Raw genomic sequence first — 20,506 nt, 5'->3', positions numbered from 1 at the left:
ACCCCAAGCCTACTCAGCCAAATACCCAAGATCCTACTGCTCTTCAGCCTGACTCACAAGACCCTGATATTTCCCATTCTGGTCCTGAAAACTATGATACTTCTCATTAAGGTCCACAAAACCTTACTACCCTTCAGGCTGGTCCCTTGGAACCTGATATTTCTGAGCTAGGTCCCCAAGACCTTGATCTTCCTCAATCTGGTCCCAAAGACCCTAATACTTTTCAGTATGGTCCCTCACTGTGGTCCCCAAGACCCTGACACTCCTTAGTCTGCTCTCCAAGATCCCAATGCTTCTCTAGATAAAACTAAAGACTATTATTCACTTCCAACTAATAATGAAGACCGTGATATTCTCAGTCTCGTCCCAATACCATAATACTCCTCAGACAGGTCCATAAAATCCTCACACTCATTAGACTGGTCAACAAGACCCTGACATTCTTCACTCTACTCCCCAGTACCTTAATATTCCTCAGTCAGTTCCCCAAGACTTTAATACTCCTCAGCCAGGTTCTCAGGACAATAATAATGAGTTGGATCCCCAAACGGCAATACTCAGAGCCTGGTTCTCAAGACCCTAACACTCCTCAGTCTAGTCCCGAAGTCCCTGATACGATTCCGTTTGGTCCCCAAGATCCTAATACTTTTCAGTCTGGTCCACAGTATTCTGAAACTCCTCACTCCATTCCCCAAGACCCTCCCACTATTCATTCTGCTCCCCAAGACCATGCTACATTTGAGACAGGTTTTAAAGATCCCATTATTCTCCTCCAACTAATAATGAAGACCCTAATACTCCTCAGTCTAGTCTCCAAACACCTACTACTTCTCAGTTTGACTCCCAAGATCTTGATACTCCACATTCTGGTCCTGAAAACTTTAATACTTCTCAGTCAGTCCACAAAACCCTAGTGCTCCTCAAATTGGTCCCTTAGACCGTGATACTTCTGAGCCTGTTCCCCATGAAATTGTTACTTCTCAGACCAGACCACAAGACCCTGACACTTCTCAGTATTGTCCCCAAGACTATTCCTCTTCATCCTGGTCCTCGAGACCCTGATGCTCCTCATTCGTCTCCTCAAGACCCTAATGATCCTCAGTTTCCTCCCCAAGACCCTGATACTTTTCATTCTGCTCCGAAAAACCCTGATACTCCTAAGTCTGCTCCCCTAAGACCCTGATACTCCTCAGTCTGCTTCCCCAAGACCCTGATAATTCTCATTCTTCTCCCCAAGACCCTGATACTTCTCATTCTTCTTCCCAAGACCCTGATACTTCTTATTCTTTCCCCCAAGACCCTGATACTTCTCATTCTGCTCCGAAAAACCCTGATACTCCTCGGTCTGCTTTCCCAAGACCCTGATACTTCTCATTCTTCTCCATAGGACCCTGATATTTCTTATTCTTCTCCCCAATACCCTGATTCTTCTCATTCTTCTCCCCAAGACCCTGATACTTCTCAGTCTGCTTCCCAAGACTCTAATACTTCTACAGACTCTGACAGCACCTTAACTAATCCTAAAGACCTGCATCTATCCTCAACCAATCTTGAAGATCCAAATCCTCAAGATCTAATCTCACCTCCACCTAATCCTAAGGACCCTAATACTTCTTCACCTAATGCCAAAAATCCTAACACTTCACTCAATACTTGAGAACCTAACTCACCCTAACTCACCCATACACAAGCCTGGAATCCCACTCATATTTCCCTCCGATCCCCTCCCAGCTGATCCAAGAGACAGCGAGGATTCAGAGTGACTGCCAGAAGCGTAGTCTCCATCCACCTGCAGGAAACAGTTTTAATCCCACAGAGTATTACGCTCCACTAATCCTTTACAACTTAATCCTTCTCCACCTGAACAGAAAGACATGGATTTGCCACTCACTCAAAGCTCTATCACGTGGATCGTTGTGACATAGTTCTCTCTCTCTCTCTCTCTCTCTCTCTCTCTCTCTCTCTCTCTCTCTCTCTCTCTCTCTCTCTCTCTCTCTCTCTCTCAATAGTCTCTTGATTTATGTTGTCATGTTGTCAAGGTATTCATATGTATAAGTTCATTTTCTTTACATTATTACTATTGTTCTTATTATTATTGATATTGTCATTATTTTTATTATTATTATTCATCTGTATCCAAGATCATTTTGAACTGGTGTCTCGTCCCGCGCGCCTCGCTACTGTTCCTTAGTCGGTCAGTCACCGGCTAGCCTCTGGGTTGCTGAGTGAGTGACGTGCCGGTCTCTCTGGCGTCTGTTACGCACTCCATACCGCAGATTCTGTTATTATACTGAAGCTTCTAAGCAGTGTTTAGTGTTTCCCTGCTGACCTGGATAAGCGGATAAACAGAGTGTACCGGCCTCAGTACAATGTTGTTATGTGTTTTTCTTCCATGTTTTTGTTTTAAAGTACTTTATTCTGGGTAATAAAACCATAGAACAGCTGTTTTTTTTTCCATTTTTCTTCACACATTCTTGGTAAATAAAAGGAATGAAACTCAGGGATATACTTTTCTTTTTATTTCGTTTTCTTCGATGATTCGTAGACAGACGTCAATAATTTAGTGTTCATGGGGAAAGGGTGTCTATCAAGCAATAAATTATGTAGCTACAAGGAATGGAGGAGGGACAGAGTGAAACAAGGGGAAGCTAAGCCCTTTGGCACTTGGAACCCACCCAACATAAGAGTGTTCACCTGGCAGCCAAATGTACAGGCAACCAATTAGTTATTTTGCAGAAAGTGAGAAATTTCTAGGATCTTCAACATTTTTAGCTTGATCTTTCGACGTGAAATAGTTGTAGTTAATTTAAGCAGATAAACAAGACGGAAAATTCAAATGTTAGATATTTATGTTCTATTTTTTTGTGATAGGGAATCTTGTGTGGGTTTTTCTTATTAGTTCTGGTTTCTGAGATATGAATAGATAGATATATGAGACTTTGGCAACACCTGTGGAAACCTGCAGCGAGAATGAGAACTTTACGTGATCGCTTACCTATTCTTCTTTACATACTCGGTTTTTTTTTCTTATCTTTTAAATTTCACAAATATATATATATTTTTTTTTTGTCTTGTAGTTTTCTTTTATTCTTTCCTTTTTTATATCCATCACTTCTCTTCATGGTTTGTTTGCATCGTTATCGCTGCATTGTGTCCATTCACCGTATGTGGTTCAGGTGTGTGTGTGTGTGTGTGTGTGTGTGTGTGTGTGTTTATGGGGGAGGGGGCGCCTACGCGGCTGCCGAGATGGGAAGGGTGGTGGTGTTGGTGGTCGCCATTAGGTGGGTGGGATGGTCGGGTGGGTGGTCGCCATCAGGGTGGGGCTGGGAACCAAAGGGGGCTTCAAGGGGCAGGCGTCGCATTAGCCTTGTGGGGTCTGGTACAGGTTGACGGGAACGCTGGGGGGCTGATACGAGTACCCGTTGCCGTTGCCGTTGCCGTTGACAGCACCGTTACCGTTGACTGCGCCATTACCGTTAACGCCGTTAGTGTAACCGTTTCCGTTCACTCCGTTGCCGTTAACACCGTTGGTGTAACCGTTGCCATCAACAGCACCATTGCCATTGACTCCGTTGGTGTAACCATTGCCATTAACTCCATTACCGTTGACGCCGTTGGTGTACCCATTGCCGTTAACAGCACCATTGCCATTGACTCCGTTAGTGTACCCGTTGCCGTTCACTCCATTACCGCTGACTCCATTGGTGTAACCATTGCCGTTGACAGCACCGTTGCCGTTGACGCGACCGTTTGAGTAACCGTTTCCGTTGACGCGACCGTTTGAGTAACCGTTACCGTTCACAGCACCGTTTCCGTTGACACGCCCGTTGGAGTAACCGTTACCGTTGACGCGACCGTTGGAATAACCATTACCGTTGACAGCACCGTTGCCGTTGACGCGGCCATTGGAGTAACCATTTCCGTTAACGGCGCCATTTCCATTCACGCGGCCATTGGAGTAACCATTTCCGTTAACGGCGCCATTTCCGTTGACGCGGCCGTTGGAGTAACCGTTTCCATTAACGGCGCCGTTACCGTTGACGCGGCCGTTGGAGTAACCGTTTCCGTTAACAGCGCCGTTGCCGTTGACACCGTTGGAGTAACCGTTTCCGTTAACAGCGCCGTTGCCGTTGACACCGTTGGAGTAACCGTTTCCGTTAACAGCGCCGTTGCCGTTGACACCGTTGGTGTAACCGTTTCCGTTAACAGCGCCGTTGCCGTTCACTCCGTTGGTGTAACCGTTTCCGTTAACAGCGCCGTTGCCGTTGACACCGTTGGTGTAACCGTTTCCGTTAACAGCGCCGTTGCCGTTGACACCGTTGGTGTACCCGTTGCCATTGATAGCACCGTTGCCGTTGCTGCCTGGGGTCTGGTACAGGTTCACAGGTACACTAGGGGGCTGGTAGGAGTACCCGTTGCCGTTACCATTTCCGTTAACAGCACCGTTACCGTTGCCGTTCACAGCACCGTTGCCGTTCGTGTAGCCGTTGCCGTTGACAGCACCGTTGCCGTTGCCGTTCACAGCACCATTGCCGTTCGTATAGCCGTTGCCGTTCACACCGTTCCCGTTTCCATTTCTGTATCTTCCGTTGCCGTTGGCACCATTCCCGTTTCTGTTAACGCCATAGGTGAAGCCGTTACCGTTGCCGTTGCCATTACCGTTGCCATGACTGTTTCCATTCAGTCTTGAAGCGAAGCAGACCCCGAGAAGAACTGCAGAGACAAAGAGTGCGGGTGTGTTGAAAGTTCAGTAATATGTGTAAATAGAGAGCAGTGGTGTGTGATGTGCTTTGTGTTGTGTTTCATGAAAATTTCAAATTTATGTGTGTGTGTGTGTGTGTGTGTGTGTGTGTGTGTGTGTGTGTATGTGTTTGTGTATCCGTGTCTGTGTCTCTGTCTGAACGTTGTACAAAAAAATTAACTTTAGAGTTCTTTATTTTGGTACGATTCACACAATCAATAAATGTGAATAAATTAAAGCATACATTTATACGTTTCTACAACGTTATTTTCTGTATTTCCCAGTTTATATATTAAAAAAAAAATAATAATCCATACCAATAACCAAACCAGTCTTCCTTCCTTCGAAATTCTTCCTTTTTTTTTTACTTTTAGAGAAAAAAACACCCACAACACCTACCAAAAAGTGATGAGCTGAGTGAATGACTAATTACTGGCACCGTGAGAGAAACAGTGTAAAAAAAGTCTTACCTGGGAGGATGAGACAGGCAGCGACCCTCATGGTTGTTACAGAAACCACTCACAGGAGGAAGCGTGAGTACGAGAGCGAGGTGAAGAAACAGGGAGACAGACGAAAGAAAACGGAGAGATCTTGATGTTTACTGTTCTTGGATCGATGAGCAGACTACTAGAGGTGTTGTCGAGGGAGTGATGCGTCTGTCTGCCTGTGTGTGTGCCTCCCTCGCTCTTATATACAGCAGTCAGCGCTGACTCTCCCCAGTATCTGCTCTGGGAGGTCAAGGACGGGGAGAGAAATTGCGTTGAGGAAGAGGAAAGAGGAAAATGGGGAGAGGTGAAAGGAAGGGGGGAAAATAAGGGGAGAGGAGGTGAGGTCCGAGAGAGAGTCTGGTCCCCAAGACCCTGATACTCAACAGTCTCTTCCTCAAGACGCTAATATTCCTCTGTCTCTTCCCGAATACCCTAATGCTCATCAGTCTGCTTCCAAAAAGCCTGATCATTCTCAGTCTGGTTCTCAAGACCCTAATACTCCTCAGCCAGACCCTCAAGACAATAATAAAGAGTTGGGCCCCGAAGATCCCAGTACTCCAAAGGCAAGTTCCCAAGACCGTAATAGTCTTCAGTCTGGTTAAAAAAAAACCCTAATACTCCTCAGTCTGGTCCCCAATACAATGATAATACTCAGTCTAGTCCCCAAGACCCTAATACTCCTCATTCTGGTCCTTAATACCCTGATAATACTCAGTCTAATTTCAAAGACCCTAATATTCCTCAGTTTAGTCCCCAATACCCTGATACTCCGCAATCTGGTCCCCAAGAACGTAATGCTCCTCAGTCTGGTCCTGAGGACCCAGATACTCTTCAGTCTGGTCCCCAAGACCATAATTCTCCTCAGTTTGGTTCCCAGCACCCTAATACTCCTCATTCTGATACTGAGGTCTCTAATGCTCCTCAGTCTGATCAACAAGACCGTGATAGTCCTTAGTCTGTCCCCCAAGACCATGATAGTGTGGTCCCACAAACCCCGATACTCCTCAGTCTGGTGCTCAAGACCTTAACATTTCTCCAGACAAACCCAAACAAAATTATTCTCCTCCAACTATTAATGAAGACCCCAAGCCTACTCAGCCAAATACCCAAGATCCTACTGCTCTTCAGTCTGACTCACAAGACCCTGATATTTCCCATTCTGGTCCTGAAAACTATGATACTTCTCATTAAGGTCCACAAAACCTTACTACCCCTCAGACTGGTCCCTTGGACCCCGATATTTCTGAGCCAGGTCCCCAAGACCTTGATCTTCCTCAATCTGGTCCCAAAGACCCTAATACTTTTCAGTATGGTCCCTCACTGTGGTCCCCAAGACCCTGACACTCCTTAGTCTGCTCTCCAAGATCCCAATGCTTCTCTCGATAAAACTAAAGACTATTACTCACTTCCAACTAATAATGAAGACCCTGATATTCTCAGTCTGGTCCCAGTACCATAATACTCTTCAGACAGGTCCCTAAAATCCTGATACTCATTAGTCTGGTCAACAAGACCCTGACATTCTTCACTCTACTCCCCAGTACCATAATATTCCTCAGTCAGGCCCCAAAGACCCTAATACTTCTCAATGTGGTTCTCAAGACCCTAGTGCTCTCCAACACCGTAATACTCCTCAGTTTGCCTCTCAAGACCCTAATACTCCTCAGCCAGGTTCTCAGGACAATAATAATGAGTTGGATCCCCAAACCGCAATACTCCAGAGCCTGGTTCTCAAGACCCTAACACTCCTCAGTCTAGTCCCGAAGTCCCTGATACGATTCCGTTTGGTCCCCAAGATCCTAATACTTTTCAGTCTGGTCCACAGTATTCTGAAACTTCTCACTCCATTCCCCAAGACCCTGCCACTATTCATTCTGCTCCCCAAGACCATGCTACATTTGAGACAGGTTTTAAAGATCCCATTATTCTCCTCCAACTAATAATGAAGACCCTAATACTCCTCAGTCTAGTCTCCAAACACCTACTACTTCTCAGTTTGACTCCCAAGATCTTGATACTCCACATTCTGGTCCTGAAAACTTTAATACTTCTCAGTCAGTCCACAAAACCCTAGTGCTCCTCAAATTGGTCCCTTAGACCGTGATACTTCTGAGCCTGTTCCCCATGAAATTGTTACTTCTCAGACCAGACCACAAGACCCTGACACTTCTCAGTATTGTCCCCAAGACTATTCCTCTTCATCCTGGTCCTCGAGACCCTGATGCTCCTCATTCGTCTCCTCAAGACCCTAATGATCCTCAGTTTCCTCCCCAAGACCCTGATACTTTTCATTCTGCTCCGAAAAACCCTGATACTCCTAAGTCTGCTCCTCTAAGACCCTGATACTCCTCAGTCTGCTTCCCCAAGACCCTGATAATTCTCATTCTTCTCCCGAAGACCCTGATACTTCTCATTCTTCTTCCCAAGACCCTGATACTTCTTATTCTTTCCCCCAAGACCCTGATACTTCTCATTCTGCTCCGAAAAACCCTGATACTCCTCGGTCTGCTTTCCCAAGACCCTGATACTTCTCATTCTTCTCCATAGGACCCTGATATTTCTTATTCTTCTCCCCAATACCCTGATTCTTCTCATTCTTCTCCCCAAGACCCTGATACTTCTCAGTCTGCTTCCCAAGACTCTAATACTTCTACAGACTCTGACAGCACCTTAACTAATCCTAAAGACCTGCATCTATCCTCAACCAATCTTGAAGATCCAAATCCTCAAGATCTAATCTCACCTCCACCTAATCCTAAGGACCCTAATACTTCTTCACCTAATGCCAAAAACCCTAACACTTCACTCAATACTTGAGAACCTAACTCACCCTAACTCACCCATACACAAGCCTGGAATCCCACTCATATTTCCCTCCGATCCCCTCCCAGCTGATCCAAGAGACAGCGAGGATTCAGAGTGACTGCCAGAAGCGTAGTCTCCATCCACCTGCAGGAAACAGTTTTAATCCCACAGAGTATTACGCTCCACTAATCCTTTACAACTTAATCCTTCTCCACCTGAACAGAAAGACATGGATTTGCCACTCACTCAAAGCTCTATCACGTGGATCGTTGTGACATAGTTCTCTCTCTCTCTCTCTCTCTCTCTCTCTCTCTCTCTCTCTCTCTCTCTCTCTCTCTCTCTCTCTCTCTCTCTCTCTCTCTCTCTCTCTCTCTCTCTCTCTCTCTCTCTCTCTCTCTCTCTCTCTCTCTCTCTCTCTCTCTCTCTCTCTCTCTCTCTCTCTCTCTCTCTCTCTCTCTCTCTCTCTCAATAGTCTCTTGATTTATGTTGTCATGTTGTCAAGGTATTCATATGTATAAGTTCATTTTCTTTACATTATTACTATTGTTCTTATTATTATTGATATTGTCATTATTTTTATTATTATTATTCATCTGTATCCAAGATCATTTTGAACTGGTGTCTCGTCCCGCGCGCCTCGCTGCTGTTCCTTAGTCGGTCAGTCACCGGCTAGCCTCTGGGTTGCTGAGTGAGTGATGTGCCAGTCTCTCTGGCGTCTGTTACGCACTCCATACCGCAGATTCTGTTATTATACTGAAGCTTCTAAGCAGTGTTTAGTGTTTCCCTGCTGACCTGGATAAGCGGATAAACAGAGTGTACCGGCCTCAGTACAATGTTGTTATGTGTTTTTCTTCCATGTTTTTGTTTTAAAGTACTTTATTCTGGGTAATAAAACCATAGAACAGCTGTTTTTTTTTTCCATTTTTCTTCACACATTCTTGGTAAATAAAAGGAATGAAACTCAGGGATATACTTTTCTTTTTATTTCGTTTTCTTCGATGATTCGTAGACAGACGTCAATAATTTAGTGTTCATGGGGAAAGGGTGTCTATCAAGCAATAAATTATGTAGCTACAAGGAATGGAGGAGGGACAGAGTGAAACAAGGGGAAGCTAAGCCCTTTGGCACTTGGAACCCACCCAACATAAGAGTGTTCACCTGGCAGCCAAATGTACAGGCAACCAATTAGTTATTTTGCAGAAAGTGAGAAATTTCTAGGATCTTCAACATTTTTAGCTTGATCTTTCGACGTGAAATAGTTGTAGTTAATTTAAGCAGATAAACAAGACGGAAAATTCAAATGTTAGATATTTATGTTCTATTTTTTTGTGATAGGGAATCTTGTGTGGGTTTTTCTTATTAGTTCTGGTTTCTGAGATATGAATAGATAGATATATGAGACTTTGGCAACACCTGTGGAAACCTGCAGCGAGAATGAGAACTTTACGTGATCGCTTACCTATTCTTCTTTACATACTCGGTTTTTTTTTCTTATCTTTTAAATTTCACAAATATATATTTTTTTTTTTGTCTTGTAGTTTTCTTTTATTCTTTCCTTTTTTATATCCATCACTTCTCTTCATGGTTTGTTTGCATCGTTATCGCTGCATTGTGTCCATTCACCGTATGTGGTTCAGGTGTGTGTGTGTGTGTGTGTGTGTGTGTGTATGTTTATGGGGGAGGGGGCGCCTACGCGGCTGCCGAGATGGGAAGGGTGGTGGTGTTGGTGGTCGCCATTAGGTGGGTGGGATGGTCGGGTGGGTGGTCGCCATCAGGGTGGGGCTGGGAACCAAAGGGGGCTTCAAGGGGCAGGCGTCGCATTAGCCTTGTGGGGTCTGGTACAGGTTGACGGGAACGCTGGGGGGCTGGTACGAGTACCCGTTGCCGTTGCCGTTGCCGTTGACAGCACCGTTACCGTTGACAGCGCCATTACCGTTAACGCCGTTAGTGTAACCGTTTCCGTTCACTCCGTTGCCGTTAACACCGTTGGTGTAACCGTTTGCCATTAACAGCACCATTGCCATTGACTCCGTTGGTGTAACCATTGCCATTAACTCCATTACCGTTCACGCCGTTGGTGTACCCATTGCCGTTAACAGCACCATTGCCATTGACTCCGTTAGTGTACCCGTTGCCGTTCACTCCATTACCGCTGACTCCATTGGTGTAACCATTGCCGTTGACAGCACCGTTGCCGTTGACGCGACCGTTTGAGTAACCGTTTCCGTTAACGCGACCGTTTGAGTAACCGTTACCGTTCACAGCACCGTTTCCGTTGACACGCCCGTTGGAGTAACCGTTACCGTTGACGCGACCGTTGGAATAACCATTACCGTTGACAGCACCGTTGCCGTTGACGCGGCCATTGGAGTAACCATTTCCGTTAACGGCGCCATTTCCATTCACGCGGCCATTGGAGTAACCATTTCCGTTAACGGCGCCATTTCCGTTGACGCGGCCGTTGGAGTAACCGTTTCCATTAACGGCGCCGTTACCGTTGACGCGGCCGTTGGAGTAACCGTTTCCGTTAACAGCGCCGTTGCCGTTGACACCGTTGGAGTAACCGTTTCCGTTAACAGCGCCGTTGCCGTTGACACCGTTGGAGTAACCGTTCCTGTTAACAGCGCCGTTGCCGTTGACACCGTTGGTGTAACCGTTTCCGTTAACAGCGCCGTTGCCGTTGACACCGTTGGTGTAACCGTTTCCGTTAACAGCGCCGTTGCCGTTGACACCGTTGGTGTACCCGTTGCCATTGATAGCACCGTTGCCGTTGCTGCCTGGGGTCTGGTACAGGTTCACAGGTACACTAGGGGGCTGGTAGGAGTACCCGTTGCCGTTACCATTTCCGTTAACGGCACCGTTACCGTTGCCGTTCACAGCACCGTTGCCGTTCGTGTAGCCGTTGCCGTTGACAGCACCGTTGCCGTTGCCGTTCACAGCACCATTGCCGTTCGTATAGCCGTTGCCGTTCACACCGTTCCCGTTTCCATTTCTGTATCTTCCGTTGCCGTTGGCGCCATTCCCGTTTCTGTTAACGCCATAGGTGAAGCCGTTACCGTTGCCGTTGCCATTACCGTTGCCATGACTGTTTCCATTCAGTCTTGAAGCGAAGCAGACCCCGAGAAGAACTGCAGAGACAAAGAGTGCGGGTGTGTTGAAAGTTCAGTAATATGTGTAAATAGAGAGCAGTGGTGTGTGATGTGCTTTGTGTTGTGTTTCATGAAAATTTCAAATTTATGTGTGTGTGTGTGTGTGTGTGTGTGTGTGTGTGTGTGTGTGTGTGTGTGTGTGTGTGTGTGTGTGTGTGTGTGTTTGTGTATCCGTGTCTGTGTCTCTGTCTGAACGTTGTACAAAAAAATTAACTTTAGAGTTCTTTATTTTGGTACGATTCACACAATCAATAAATGTGAATAAATTAAAGCATACATTTATACGTTTCTACAACGTTATTTTCTGTATTTCCCAGTTTATATATTAAAAAAAAAATAATAATCCATACCAATAACCAAACCAGTCTTCCTTCCTTCGAAATTCTTCCTTTTTTTTTTACTTTTAGAGAAAAAAAACACCCACAACACCTACCAAAAAGTGATGAGCTGAGTGAATGACTAATTACTGGCACCGTGAGAGAAACAGTGTAAAAAAAGTCTTACCTGGGAGGATGAGACAGGCAGCGACCCTCATGGTTGTTACAGAAACCACTCACAGGAGGAAGCGTGAGTACGAGAGCGAGGTGAAGAAACAGGGAGACAGACGAAAGAAAACGGAGAGATCTTGATGTTTACTGTTCTTGGGTCGATGAGCAGACTACTAGAGGTGTTGTCGAGGGAGTGATGCGTCTGTCTGCCTGTGTGTGTGCCTCCCTCGCTCTTATATACAGCAGTCAGCGCTGACTCTCCCCAGTATCTGCTCTGGGAGGTCAAGGACGGGGAGAGAAATTGCGTTGAGGAAGAGGAAAGAGGAAAATGGGGAGAGGTGAAAGGAAGGGGGGAAAATAAGGGGAGAGGAGGTGAGGTCCGAGAGAGAGTCTGGTCCCCAAGACCCTGATACTCAACAGTCTCTTCCTCAAGACGCTAATATTCCTCTGTCTCTTCCCGAATACCCTAATGCTCATCAGTCTGCTTCCAAAAAGCCTGATCATTCTCAGTCTGAGTCTCGAGATCCTACTAATCCTCATTCTGGTCTCCAAGACACTCAGTCTGCTCCCCAAGATCCCAATGCTTCTCTAGATAAACAGAAAGACTATTACTATCCTCCAATTAATATTCAAGACCATAATACTCTTCAGTCTGGTCCCCAAGAACCTAATATTTCTCAGTCTGGTCCCAAGACCCTAATACTCCTCAGTTTCGTTCTCAAGACAATAATACTCTTCAGCCAGACCCTCAAGACAATAATAAAGAGTTGGGCCCCGAAGATCCCAGTACTCCAAAGGCAAGTTCCCAAGACCGTAATAGTCTTCAGTCTGGTTAAAAAAAAACCCTAATACTCCTCAGTCTGGTCCCCAATACAATGATAATACTCAGTCTAGTCCCCAAGACCCTAATACTCCTCATTCTGGTCCTTAATACCCTGATAATACTCAGTCTAATTTCAAAGACCCTAATATTCCTCAGTTTAGTCCCCAATACCCTGATACTCCGCAATCTGGTCCCCAAGAACGTAATGCTCCTCAGTCTGGTCCTGAGGACCCAGATACTCTTCAGTCTGGTCCCCAAGACCATAATTCTCCTCAGTTTGGTTCCCAGCACCCTAATACTCCTCATTCTGATACTGAGGTCTCTAATGCTCCTCAGTCTGATCAACAAGACCGTGATAGTCCTTAGTCTGTCCCCCAAGACCATGATAGTGTGGTCCCACAAACCCCGATACTCCTCAGTCTGGTGCTCAAGACCTTAACATTTCTCCAGACAAACCCAAACAAAATTATTCTCCTCCAACTATTAATGAAGACCCCAAGCCTACTCAGCCAAATACCCAAGATCCTACTGCTCTTCAGTCTGACTCACAAGACCCTGATATTTCCCATTCTGGTCCTGAAAACTATGATACTTCTCATTAAGGTCCACAAAACCTTACTACCCCTCAGACTGGTCCCTTGGACCCCGATATTTCTGAGCCAGGTCCCCAAGACCTTGATCTTCCTCAATCTGGTCCCAAAGACCCTAATACTTTTCAGTATGGCCCCTCACTGTGGTCCCCAAGACCCTGACACTCCTTAGTCTGCTCTCCAAGATCCCAATGCTTCTCTAGATAAAACTAAAGACTATTACTCACTTCCAACTAATAATGAAGACCCTGATATTCTCAGTCTGGTTCCAGTACCATAATACTCCTCAGACAGGTCCATAAAATCCTGATACTCATTAGTCTGGTCAACAAGACCCTGACATTCTTCACTCTACTCCCCAGTACCATAATATTCCTCAGTCAGGTCCCCAAGACCCTAATACTTCTCAATGTGGTTCTCAAGACCCTAGTGCTCTCCAACACCGTAATACTCCTCAGTTTGCCTCTCAAGACCCTAATACTCCTCAGCCAGGTTCTCAGGACAATAATAATGAGTTGGATCCCCAAACCGCAATACTCCAGAGCCTGGTTCTCAAGACCCTAACACTCCTCAGTCTAGTCCCGAAGTCCCTGATACGATTCCGTTTGGTCCCCAAGATCCTAATACTTTTCAGTCTGGTCCACAGTATTCTGAAACTCCTCACTCCATTCCCCAAGACCCTGCCACTATTCATTCTGGTCCCCAAGACCATGCCACATTTGAGACAGGTTTTAAAGATCCCATTATTCTCCTCCAACTAATAATGAAGACCCTAATACTCCTCAGTCTAGTCTCCAACCACCTACTACTTCTCAGTTTGACTCCCAAGATCTTGATACTCCACATTCTGGTCCTGAAAACTTTAATACTTCTCAGTCAGTCCACAAAACCCTAGTGCTCCTCAAATTGGTCCCTTAGACCGTGATACTTCTGAGCCTGTTCCCCATGAAATTGTTACTTCTCAGACCAGACCACAAGACCCTGACACTTCTCAGTATTGTCCCCAAGACTATTCCTCTTCATCCTGGTCCTCGAGACCCTGATGCTCCTCATTCGTCTCCTCAAGACCCTAATGATCCTCAGTTTCCTCCCCAAGACCCTGATACTTTTCATTCTGCTCCGAAAAACCCTGATACTCCTCAGTCTGCTCCTCCAAGACCCTGATACTCCTCAGTCTGCTTCCCCAAGACCCTGATAATTCTCATTCTTCTCCCCAAGACCCTGATACTTCTCATTCTTCTTCCCAAGACCCTGATACTTCTTATTCTTTCCCCCAAGACCCTGATACTTCTCATTCTGCTCCGAAAAACCCTGATACTCCTCGGTCTGCTTTCCCAAGACCCTGATACTTCTCATTCTTCTCCATAGGACCCTGATATTTCTTATTCTTCTCCCCAATACCCTGATTCTTCTCATTCTTCTCCCCAAGACCCTGATACTTCTCAGTCTGCTTCCCAAGACTCTAATACTTCTACAGACTCTGACAACACCTTAACTAATCCTAAAGACCTGCATCTATCCTCAACTAATCTTGAAGATCCAAATCCTCAAGATCTAATCTCACCTCCACCTAATCCTAAGGACCCTAATACTTCTTCACCTAATGCCAAAAATCCTAACACTTCACTCAATACTTGAGAACCTAACTCACCCTAACTCACCCATACACAAGCCTGGAATCCCACTCATATTTCCCTCCGATCCCCTCCCAGCTGATCCAAGAGACAGCGAGGATTCAGAGTGACTGCCAGAAGCGTAGTCTCCATCCACCTGCAGGAAACAGTTTTAATCCCACAGAGTATTACGCTCCACTAATCCTTTACAACTTAATCCTTCTCCACCTGAACAGAAAGACATGGATTTGCCACTCACTCAAAGCTCTATCACGTGGATCGTTGTGACATAGTTCTCTCTCTCTCTCTCTCTCTCTCTCTCTCTCTCTCTCTCTCTCTCTCTCTCTCTCTCTCTCTCTCTCTCTCTCTCTCTCTCTCTCTCTCTCTCTCAATAGTCTCTTGATTTATGTTGTCATGTTGTCAAGGTATTCATATGTATAAGTTCATTTTCTTTACATTATTACTATTGTTCTTATTATTATTGATATTGTCATTATTTTTATTATTATTATTCATCTGTATCCAAGATCATTTTCAACTGGTGTCTCGTCCCGCGCGCCTCGCTGGTGTTCCTTAGTCGGTCAGTCGCCGGCTAGCCTCTGGGTTGCTGAGTGAGTGATGTGCCAGTCTCTCTGGCGTCTGTTACGCACTCCATACCGCAGATTCTGTTATTATACTGAAGCTTCTAAGCAGTGTTTAGTGTTTCCCTGCTGACCTGGATAAGCGGATAAACAGAGTGTACCGGCCTCAGTACAATGTTGTTATGTGTTTTTCTTCCATGTTTTTGTTTTAAAGTACCTTATTCTGGGTAATAAAACCATAAAACATCTGTTTTTTTTTCAATTTTTTCTTCACACATTCTTGGTAAATAAAAGGAATGAAACTCAGGGATATACTTTTCTTTTTATTTCGTTTTCTTCGATGATTCGTAGACAGACGTCAATAATTTAGTGTTCATGGGGAAAGGGTGTCTATCAAGCAATAAATTATGTAGCTACAAGCAATGGAGGAGGGACAGAGTGAAACAAGGGGAAGCTAAGCCCTTTGGCACTTGGAACCCACCCAACATAAGAGTGTTCACCTGGCAGCCAAATGTACAGGCAACCAATTAGTTATTTTGCAGAAAGTGAGAAACTTCTAGGATCTTCAACATTTTTAGCTTGATCTTTTGATGTGAAATAGTTGTAGTTAATTTAAGCAGATAAACAAGACGGAAAATTCAAATGTTAGATATTTATGTTCTATTTTTTTTTTTTTTTTTTGTGATAGGGAATCTTGTGTGGGTTTTTCTTATTAGTTCTGGTTTCTGAGATATGGATAGATAGATATATGAGACTTTGGCAACACCTGTGGAAACCTGCAGCGAGAATGAGAACTCTACCTGATCGCTTACCTATTCTTCTTTAAATACTCGGTTTTTTTTTTTTTTCTTATCTTTTAAATTTCACAAATATATATATTTTTTTTTATCTTGTAGTTTTCTTTTATTCTTTCCTTTTTTTATATCCATCACTTCTCTTCATGGTTTGTTTGCATCGTTATCGCTGCATTGTGTCCATTCACCGTGTGTGGTTCAGGTGTGTGTGTGTGTGTGTGTGTGTGTGTGTGTGTGTGTGTGTGTGTGTTTATGGGGGAGGGGGCGCCTGCGCGGCTGCCGAGATGGGAAGGGTGGTGGAGTTGGTGGTCGCCATTAGGTGGGTGGGATGGTCGGGTGGGTGGTCGCCATCAGGGTGGGGCTGGGAACCAAAGGGGGATTCAAGGGGCAGACGTCGCATTAGCCTTGTGGGGTCTGGTACAGGTTGACGGGAACGCTGGGGGGCTGGTACGAGTACCCGTTGCCGTTGCCGTTGCCGTTGACAGCACCGTTACCGTTGACAGCGCCATTACCGTTAACGCCGTTAGTGTAACCGTTTCCGTTCACTCCGTTGCCGTTAACACCGTTGGTGTAACCGTTGCCATTAACAGCACCATTGCCATTGACTCCGTTGGTGTAACCATTGCCATTAACTCCATTACCGTTGACGCCGTTGGTGTACCCATTGCCGTTAACAGCACCATTGCCATTGACTCCGTTAGTGTACCCGTTGCCGTTCACTCCATTACCGTTGACTCCATTGGTGTAACCATTGCCGTTGACAGCACCGTTCCGTTGACGCGACCGTTTGAGTAACCGTTACCATTCACAGCACCGTTTCCATTGACACGCCCGTTAGAGTAACCGTTACCGTTGACGCGACCGTTGGAATAACCATTACCGTTGACAGCACCGTTGCCGTTGACGCGGCCATTGGAGTAACCATTTCCGTTAACGGCGCCATTTCCGTTGACGCGGCCATTGGAGTAACCGTTTCCGTTAACGGCGCCATTCCCGTTGACGCGGCCATTGGAGTAACCATTTCCGTTAACGGCGCCATTTCCGTTGACGCGGCCATTGGAGTAACCATTTCCGTTAACGGCGCCATTTCCGTTGACGCGGCCATTGGAGTAACCGTTTCCGTTAACGGCACCGTTTCCGTTCACGCGACCGTTAGAATAACCGTTTCCGTTAACGGCTCCATTTCCGTTGACGCGGCCGTTGGAGTAACCATTTCCATTAACAGCACCGTTGCCGTTGACACCGTTGGAGTAACCGTTTCCATTAACGGCACCGTTGCCGTTGACGCGACCGTTGGAGTAACCGTTTCCGTTAACAGCGCCGTTGCCGTTGACACCGTTGGAGTAACCGTTTCCGTTAACAGCGCCGTTGCCGTTGACACCGTTGGAGTAACCGTTTCCGTTAACAGCGCCGTTGCCGTTGACACCGTTGGAGTAACCGTTTCCGTTAACAGCGCCGTTGCCGTTGACACCGTTGGTGTAACCGTTTCCGTTGACACCGCCGTTGCCGTTGACACCGTTGGTGTAACCATTTCCGTTAACAGCGCCGTTGCCGTTCACAGCACCGTTGCCGTTGCTGCCTGGGGTCTGGTACAGGTTCACAGGTACACTAGGGGGCTGGTAGGAGTACCCGTTGCCATTACCATTTCCGTTAACAGCACCGTTACCGTTGCCGTTCACAGCACCGTTGCCGTTCGTGTAGCCGTTGCCGTTGACTCCGTTGGTAAAACCGTTGCCGTTGACAGCACCGTTGCCGTTGGTGTAACCGTTGCCGTTGACAGCACCGTTGCCGTTGCCGTTGACAGCACCGTTGCCGTTCGTGTAGCCGTTGCCGTTGACAGCACCGTTGCCGTTGGTGTAGCCATTGCCATTCGCAGCACCGTTGCCATTAGCACCATTAGTATAACCGTTGCCATTGGGAAGCCCGTATCTGGTTAATCCGTTTCTCCTTCCGTTTCCGTTGGTGTAACCGTTGCCATTAACGGCACCATTGCCGTTCACACCGTTCCCGTTTCCATTTCTGTATCTTCCGTTGCCGTTGGCACCATTCCCGTTGCCGTTAGCGCCATAGGTGAAGCCGTTGCCGTTGCCGTTGCCATTACCGTTGCCATGACTGTGTCCATTCAGTCTTGAAGCGAAGCAGACCCCGAGAAGAACTGCAAAGAGAGAGAGAGAGAGAGAGAGAGAGAGAGAGAGAGAGAGAGTGCGTGTGTTGAAAGTTCAATATGTGTAAATCGAGAGCAGTTGTGTGTGATGTGTTTTTTGTTGCGTTTCATGAAAATTTTAACTTTAGCCAAATGTGTGTGTGTGTGTGTGTGTGTGTGTGTGTGTGTGTGTGTGTGTGTGTGTGTGTGTGTGTGTATGTGTGTGTGTGTGTATGTGTGTGTGTTTGTGTGTATGTGTGTGTGTGAACGTTAAACTAAAGGCTTGACTTTACAATTGATAATTTTGGTACGATTAACAGAATCAATGAATGTGAATAAATTAAAGCATACATTTACACGTTTCTATAATGCTATTTTCTTTATTTCCTAATGTATATATTAGGAAGAAAAAACATAGCAATAACCAAACCTATCTTCCTTACTTTCAAATTCTTCCTTTTTTTACCTTGATAGAAGAAAACACCTTTTTACGTTGATTGGGAAAAACCTAACAAACATTATTGATTGACTGATGAGCTGAGTGAATGACTAATTACTGGCACCGTGAGAGAAACACTGTAAAAAAAAAATCTTACCTGGAAGGATGAGACAGGTAGCGACCCTCATGGCTGCTACAGAAACCACTCACAGGAGGAAGCGTGAGTTCGAGAGCGAGGTGAAGAAACAGGGAGACAGACGAAAGAAATGTTGATGTTTACTGTTCTTGGGGTCGATGAGCAGACTACTAGAGGTGTTGTCGAGGGAGTGATGCGTCTGTCTGCCTGTGTGTGCCTCCTTCGCCCTTATATACAACAGTCAGCGTCGACTCTCCCCAGTATGCGCTCTCGGAGGTCAAGGACGGGGAGAGAAATTGCGTTGAGGAAGGGGAAAGGGGGAGAGGTGAGAGGATGGGGGAGGTAAGGGGAGAAGAGGGTGAGGTGATGGCGCGCACTGATCGTGAGCCACTTTAGTGAAGGATTAATGCTTGAAGGAGAGAGAGAGAGAGAGAGAGAGAGAGAGAGAGAGAGAGAGAGAGAGAGAGAGAGAGAGAGAGAGAGAGAGAGAGAGAGAGAGGTACTGATAAGGAACAAGATTGATTTTCCATTTAAAGTTAGCTGTATTTGTTTTTGTTTTTTTCTTGGCCACGATGAACAGAGTGTGTCAAGGCAACGCTCCCTATTTTCTTTGGCTTGTTTATCATATCAGCATCGTTATGAATATTTTGTGTCATTATGTGTCTTATTTATTGAGTTATTGAATGAAAGACAGAAGGAAAGCTGTGTAATTTTCACAATTGCCATGTTACTTATTACCTTCTATTCTTATTACCTGCGTTCTTTATGTTATTGTGGATATTCACTAAGTTACGAATATTCAGTGTCATTACGTCTTTTTTTCTATTTATTTAGTGATTGAAAGGTGGAAGGAATGACGAGTTATTTTGCCTGTTACCATTTAACTTATTACCTTTTCTTCTCATAACCAGCTCATTACCAGTTACTGTCTACATTCTATACGTTGTCATGAATATTACAATTCATTATGGTATTTTCTATTTACTGACTGAATCATGGAAGGAATGACGTGTTATTTTTTCCTATTATCATTTTACTATTTTTTTCTCATTACTTGCATTCCATAATCCTCCTCTACGATGGTCATGCATTTTTACAAACTTCTATCCTTTCATTAATTTTTCACATTCTTTTACCTTGCCGGGAATTTCCATCATGAAATTTCAAGCGAAATTATCTGATAAACACCAAATTAGTGTAATAGCCTCCACGCTCCGGCCGTAGATACTGTAAAATGTCACGAAGAATTATAAGATATGCACTGATTAAATTTTTACTACTAAATAAGTACCATATATTTAAGGATCCTTATGTTAAATAAAAAAGAAAGAAACAAAATATAAAAAGGAAAGAAGAAAGAAATAAGAAGTAGATCCTCATGTCAAGTAAGAGAACGTAAAAATTTTTAAAAAAATGAAACAGAAGAAAAAAATAAGAACTGTTCTTTATTTTGTACCGTGATCGTTCAACAGATGAATAAGGAAATATGTACGTGACTATATCAGTACACAGGCAAAGTGTGGGAGAAGTGAAAGGTAAACAAAAGGTGAAGGAGATCATTAATAAACTACAGGAAAATGAGAAAATTTACGACATGCTGTGAGAGAGAGAGAGAGAGAGAGAGAGAGAGAGAGAGAGAGAGAGAGAGAGAGAGAGAGACAGACAGACAGACAGACGGATAGAAAATAGATTTGCCTCATGCCTAATTCTCTCTCT

At 45.1% G+C, this 20,506-nt stretch overlaps 5 protein-coding genes across 5 annotated transcripts; 2 read left to right on the top strand and 3 right to left on the bottom strand.

Annotated features, from left to right (window-relative positions):
- Window positions 1–2,506: 2,506 nt before the first annotated feature.
- On the bottom strand, window positions 2,507–5,403 carry LOC135090438 (uncharacterized PE-PGRS family protein PE_PGRS46-like). The gene is made up of 2 exons (XM_063987188.1): window positions 5,212–5,403; window positions 2,507–4,713 (listed from the first exon to the last, which is right to left on the bottom strand). The coding sequence occupies exons 1-2, from the start codon at window positions 5,240–5,242 to the stop codon at window positions 3,362–3,364; spliced, it is 1,383 nt and encodes a 460-aa protein (XP_063843258.1). The 5' UTR covers window positions 5,243–5,403; the 3' UTR covers window positions 2,507–3,361.
- LOC135090416 (opioid growth factor receptor-like) lies at window positions 5,241–6,184 on the top strand. Its single transcript, XM_063987169.1, has 3 exons — window positions 5,241–5,274; window positions 5,629–5,792; window positions 5,975–6,184. Exons 1-3 carry the CDS (start codon window positions 5,241–5,243, stop codon window positions 6,182–6,184), a joined length of 408 nt encoding a protein of 135 aa, XP_063843239.1.
- A 2,818-nt stretch (window positions 6,185–9,002) lies between these two features.
- LOC135090437 (N66 matrix protein-like) lies at window positions 9,003–11,879 on the bottom strand. The gene is made up of 2 exons (XM_063987187.1): window positions 11,688–11,879; window positions 9,003–11,162 (listed from the first exon to the last, which is right to left on the bottom strand). Exons 1-2 carry the CDS (start codon window positions 11,716–11,718, stop codon window positions 10,012–10,014), a joined length of 1,182 nt encoding a protein of 393 aa, XP_063843257.1. The 5' UTR covers window positions 11,719–11,879; the 3' UTR covers window positions 9,003–10,011.
- Window positions 11,717–12,860, top strand: LOC135090415 (uncharacterized). The gene is made up of 3 exons (XM_063987168.1): window positions 11,717–11,750; window positions 12,105–12,484; window positions 12,651–12,860. The coding sequence occupies exons 1-3, from the start codon at window positions 11,717–11,719 to the stop codon at window positions 12,858–12,860; spliced, it is 624 nt and encodes a 207-aa protein (XP_063843238.1).
- A 2,728-nt stretch (window positions 12,861–15,588) lies between these two features.
- LOC135090646 (uncharacterized PE-PGRS family protein PE_PGRS54-like) lies at window positions 15,589–19,026 on the bottom strand. Its single transcript, XM_063987595.1, has 2 exons — window positions 18,812–19,026; window positions 15,589–18,227 (listed from the first exon to the last, which is right to left on the bottom strand). The coding sequence occupies exons 1-2, from the start codon at window positions 18,840–18,842 to the stop codon at window positions 16,789–16,791; spliced, it is 1,470 nt and encodes a 489-aa protein (XP_063843665.1). The 5' UTR covers window positions 18,843–19,026; the 3' UTR covers window positions 15,589–16,788.
- Window positions 19,027–20,506: the final 1,480 nt, after the last annotated feature.

This window comes from Scylla paramamosain, chromosome 35, assembly GCF_035594125.1.
Source record: "Scylla paramamosain isolate STU-SP2022 chromosome 35, ASM3559412v1, whole genome shotgun sequence".
NCBI classification, from domain to species: Eukaryota; Metazoa; Arthropoda; class Malacostraca; order Decapoda; family Portunidae; genus Scylla; species Scylla paramamosain.
Note: the sequence above shows the minus strand (reverse complement) of the source record. Positions and strands in the feature narration are given on the sequence as shown.

Coding starts and splice junctions, on each gene's coding strand:
- LOC135090416 (XM_063987169.1), top strand. CDS start 5,241: ATGGTTGTTACAGAAACCACTCACAGGAGGAAGC. Junction 5,275..5,628: donor AACCACTCACAGGAGGAAGC/GTGAGTACGAGA, acceptor CTCTTCCTCAAG/ACGCTAATATTCCTCTGTCT. Junction 5,793..5,974: donor AAGATCCCAGTACTCCAAAG/GCAAGTTCCCAA, acceptor AATATTCCTCAG/TTTAGTCCCCAATACCCTGA.
- LOC135090438 (XM_063987188.1), bottom strand. CDS start 5,242: ATGAGGGTCGCTGCCTGTCTCATCCTCCCAG. Junction 4,714..5,211: donor TGCCTGTCTCATCCTCCCAG/GTAAGACTTTTT, acceptor TTGTCTCTGCAG/TTCTTCTCGGGGTCTGCTTC.
- LOC135090415 (XM_063987168.1), top strand. CDS start 11,717: ATGGTTGTTACAGAAACCACTCACAGGAGGAAGC. Junction 11,751..12,104: donor AACCACTCACAGGAGGAAGC/GTGAGTACGAGA, acceptor CTCTTCCTCAAG/ACGCTAATATTCCTCTGTCT. Junction 12,485..12,650: donor AAAGGCAAGTTCCCAAGACC/GTAATAGTCTTC, acceptor AATATTCCTCAG/TTTAGTCCCCAATACCCTGA.
- LOC135090437 (XM_063987187.1), bottom strand. CDS start 11,718: ATGAGGGTCGCTGCCTGTCTCATCCTCCCAG. Junction 11,163..11,687: donor TGCCTGTCTCATCCTCCCAG/GTAAGACTTTTT, acceptor TTGTCTCTGCAG/TTCTTCTCGGGGTCTGCTTC.
- LOC135090646 (XM_063987595.1), bottom strand. CDS start 18,842: ATGAGGGTCGCTACCTGTCTCATCCTTCCAG. Junction 18,228..18,811: donor TACCTGTCTCATCCTTCCAG/GTAAGATTTTTT, acceptor CTCTCTTTGCAG/TTCTTCTCGGGGTCTGCTTC.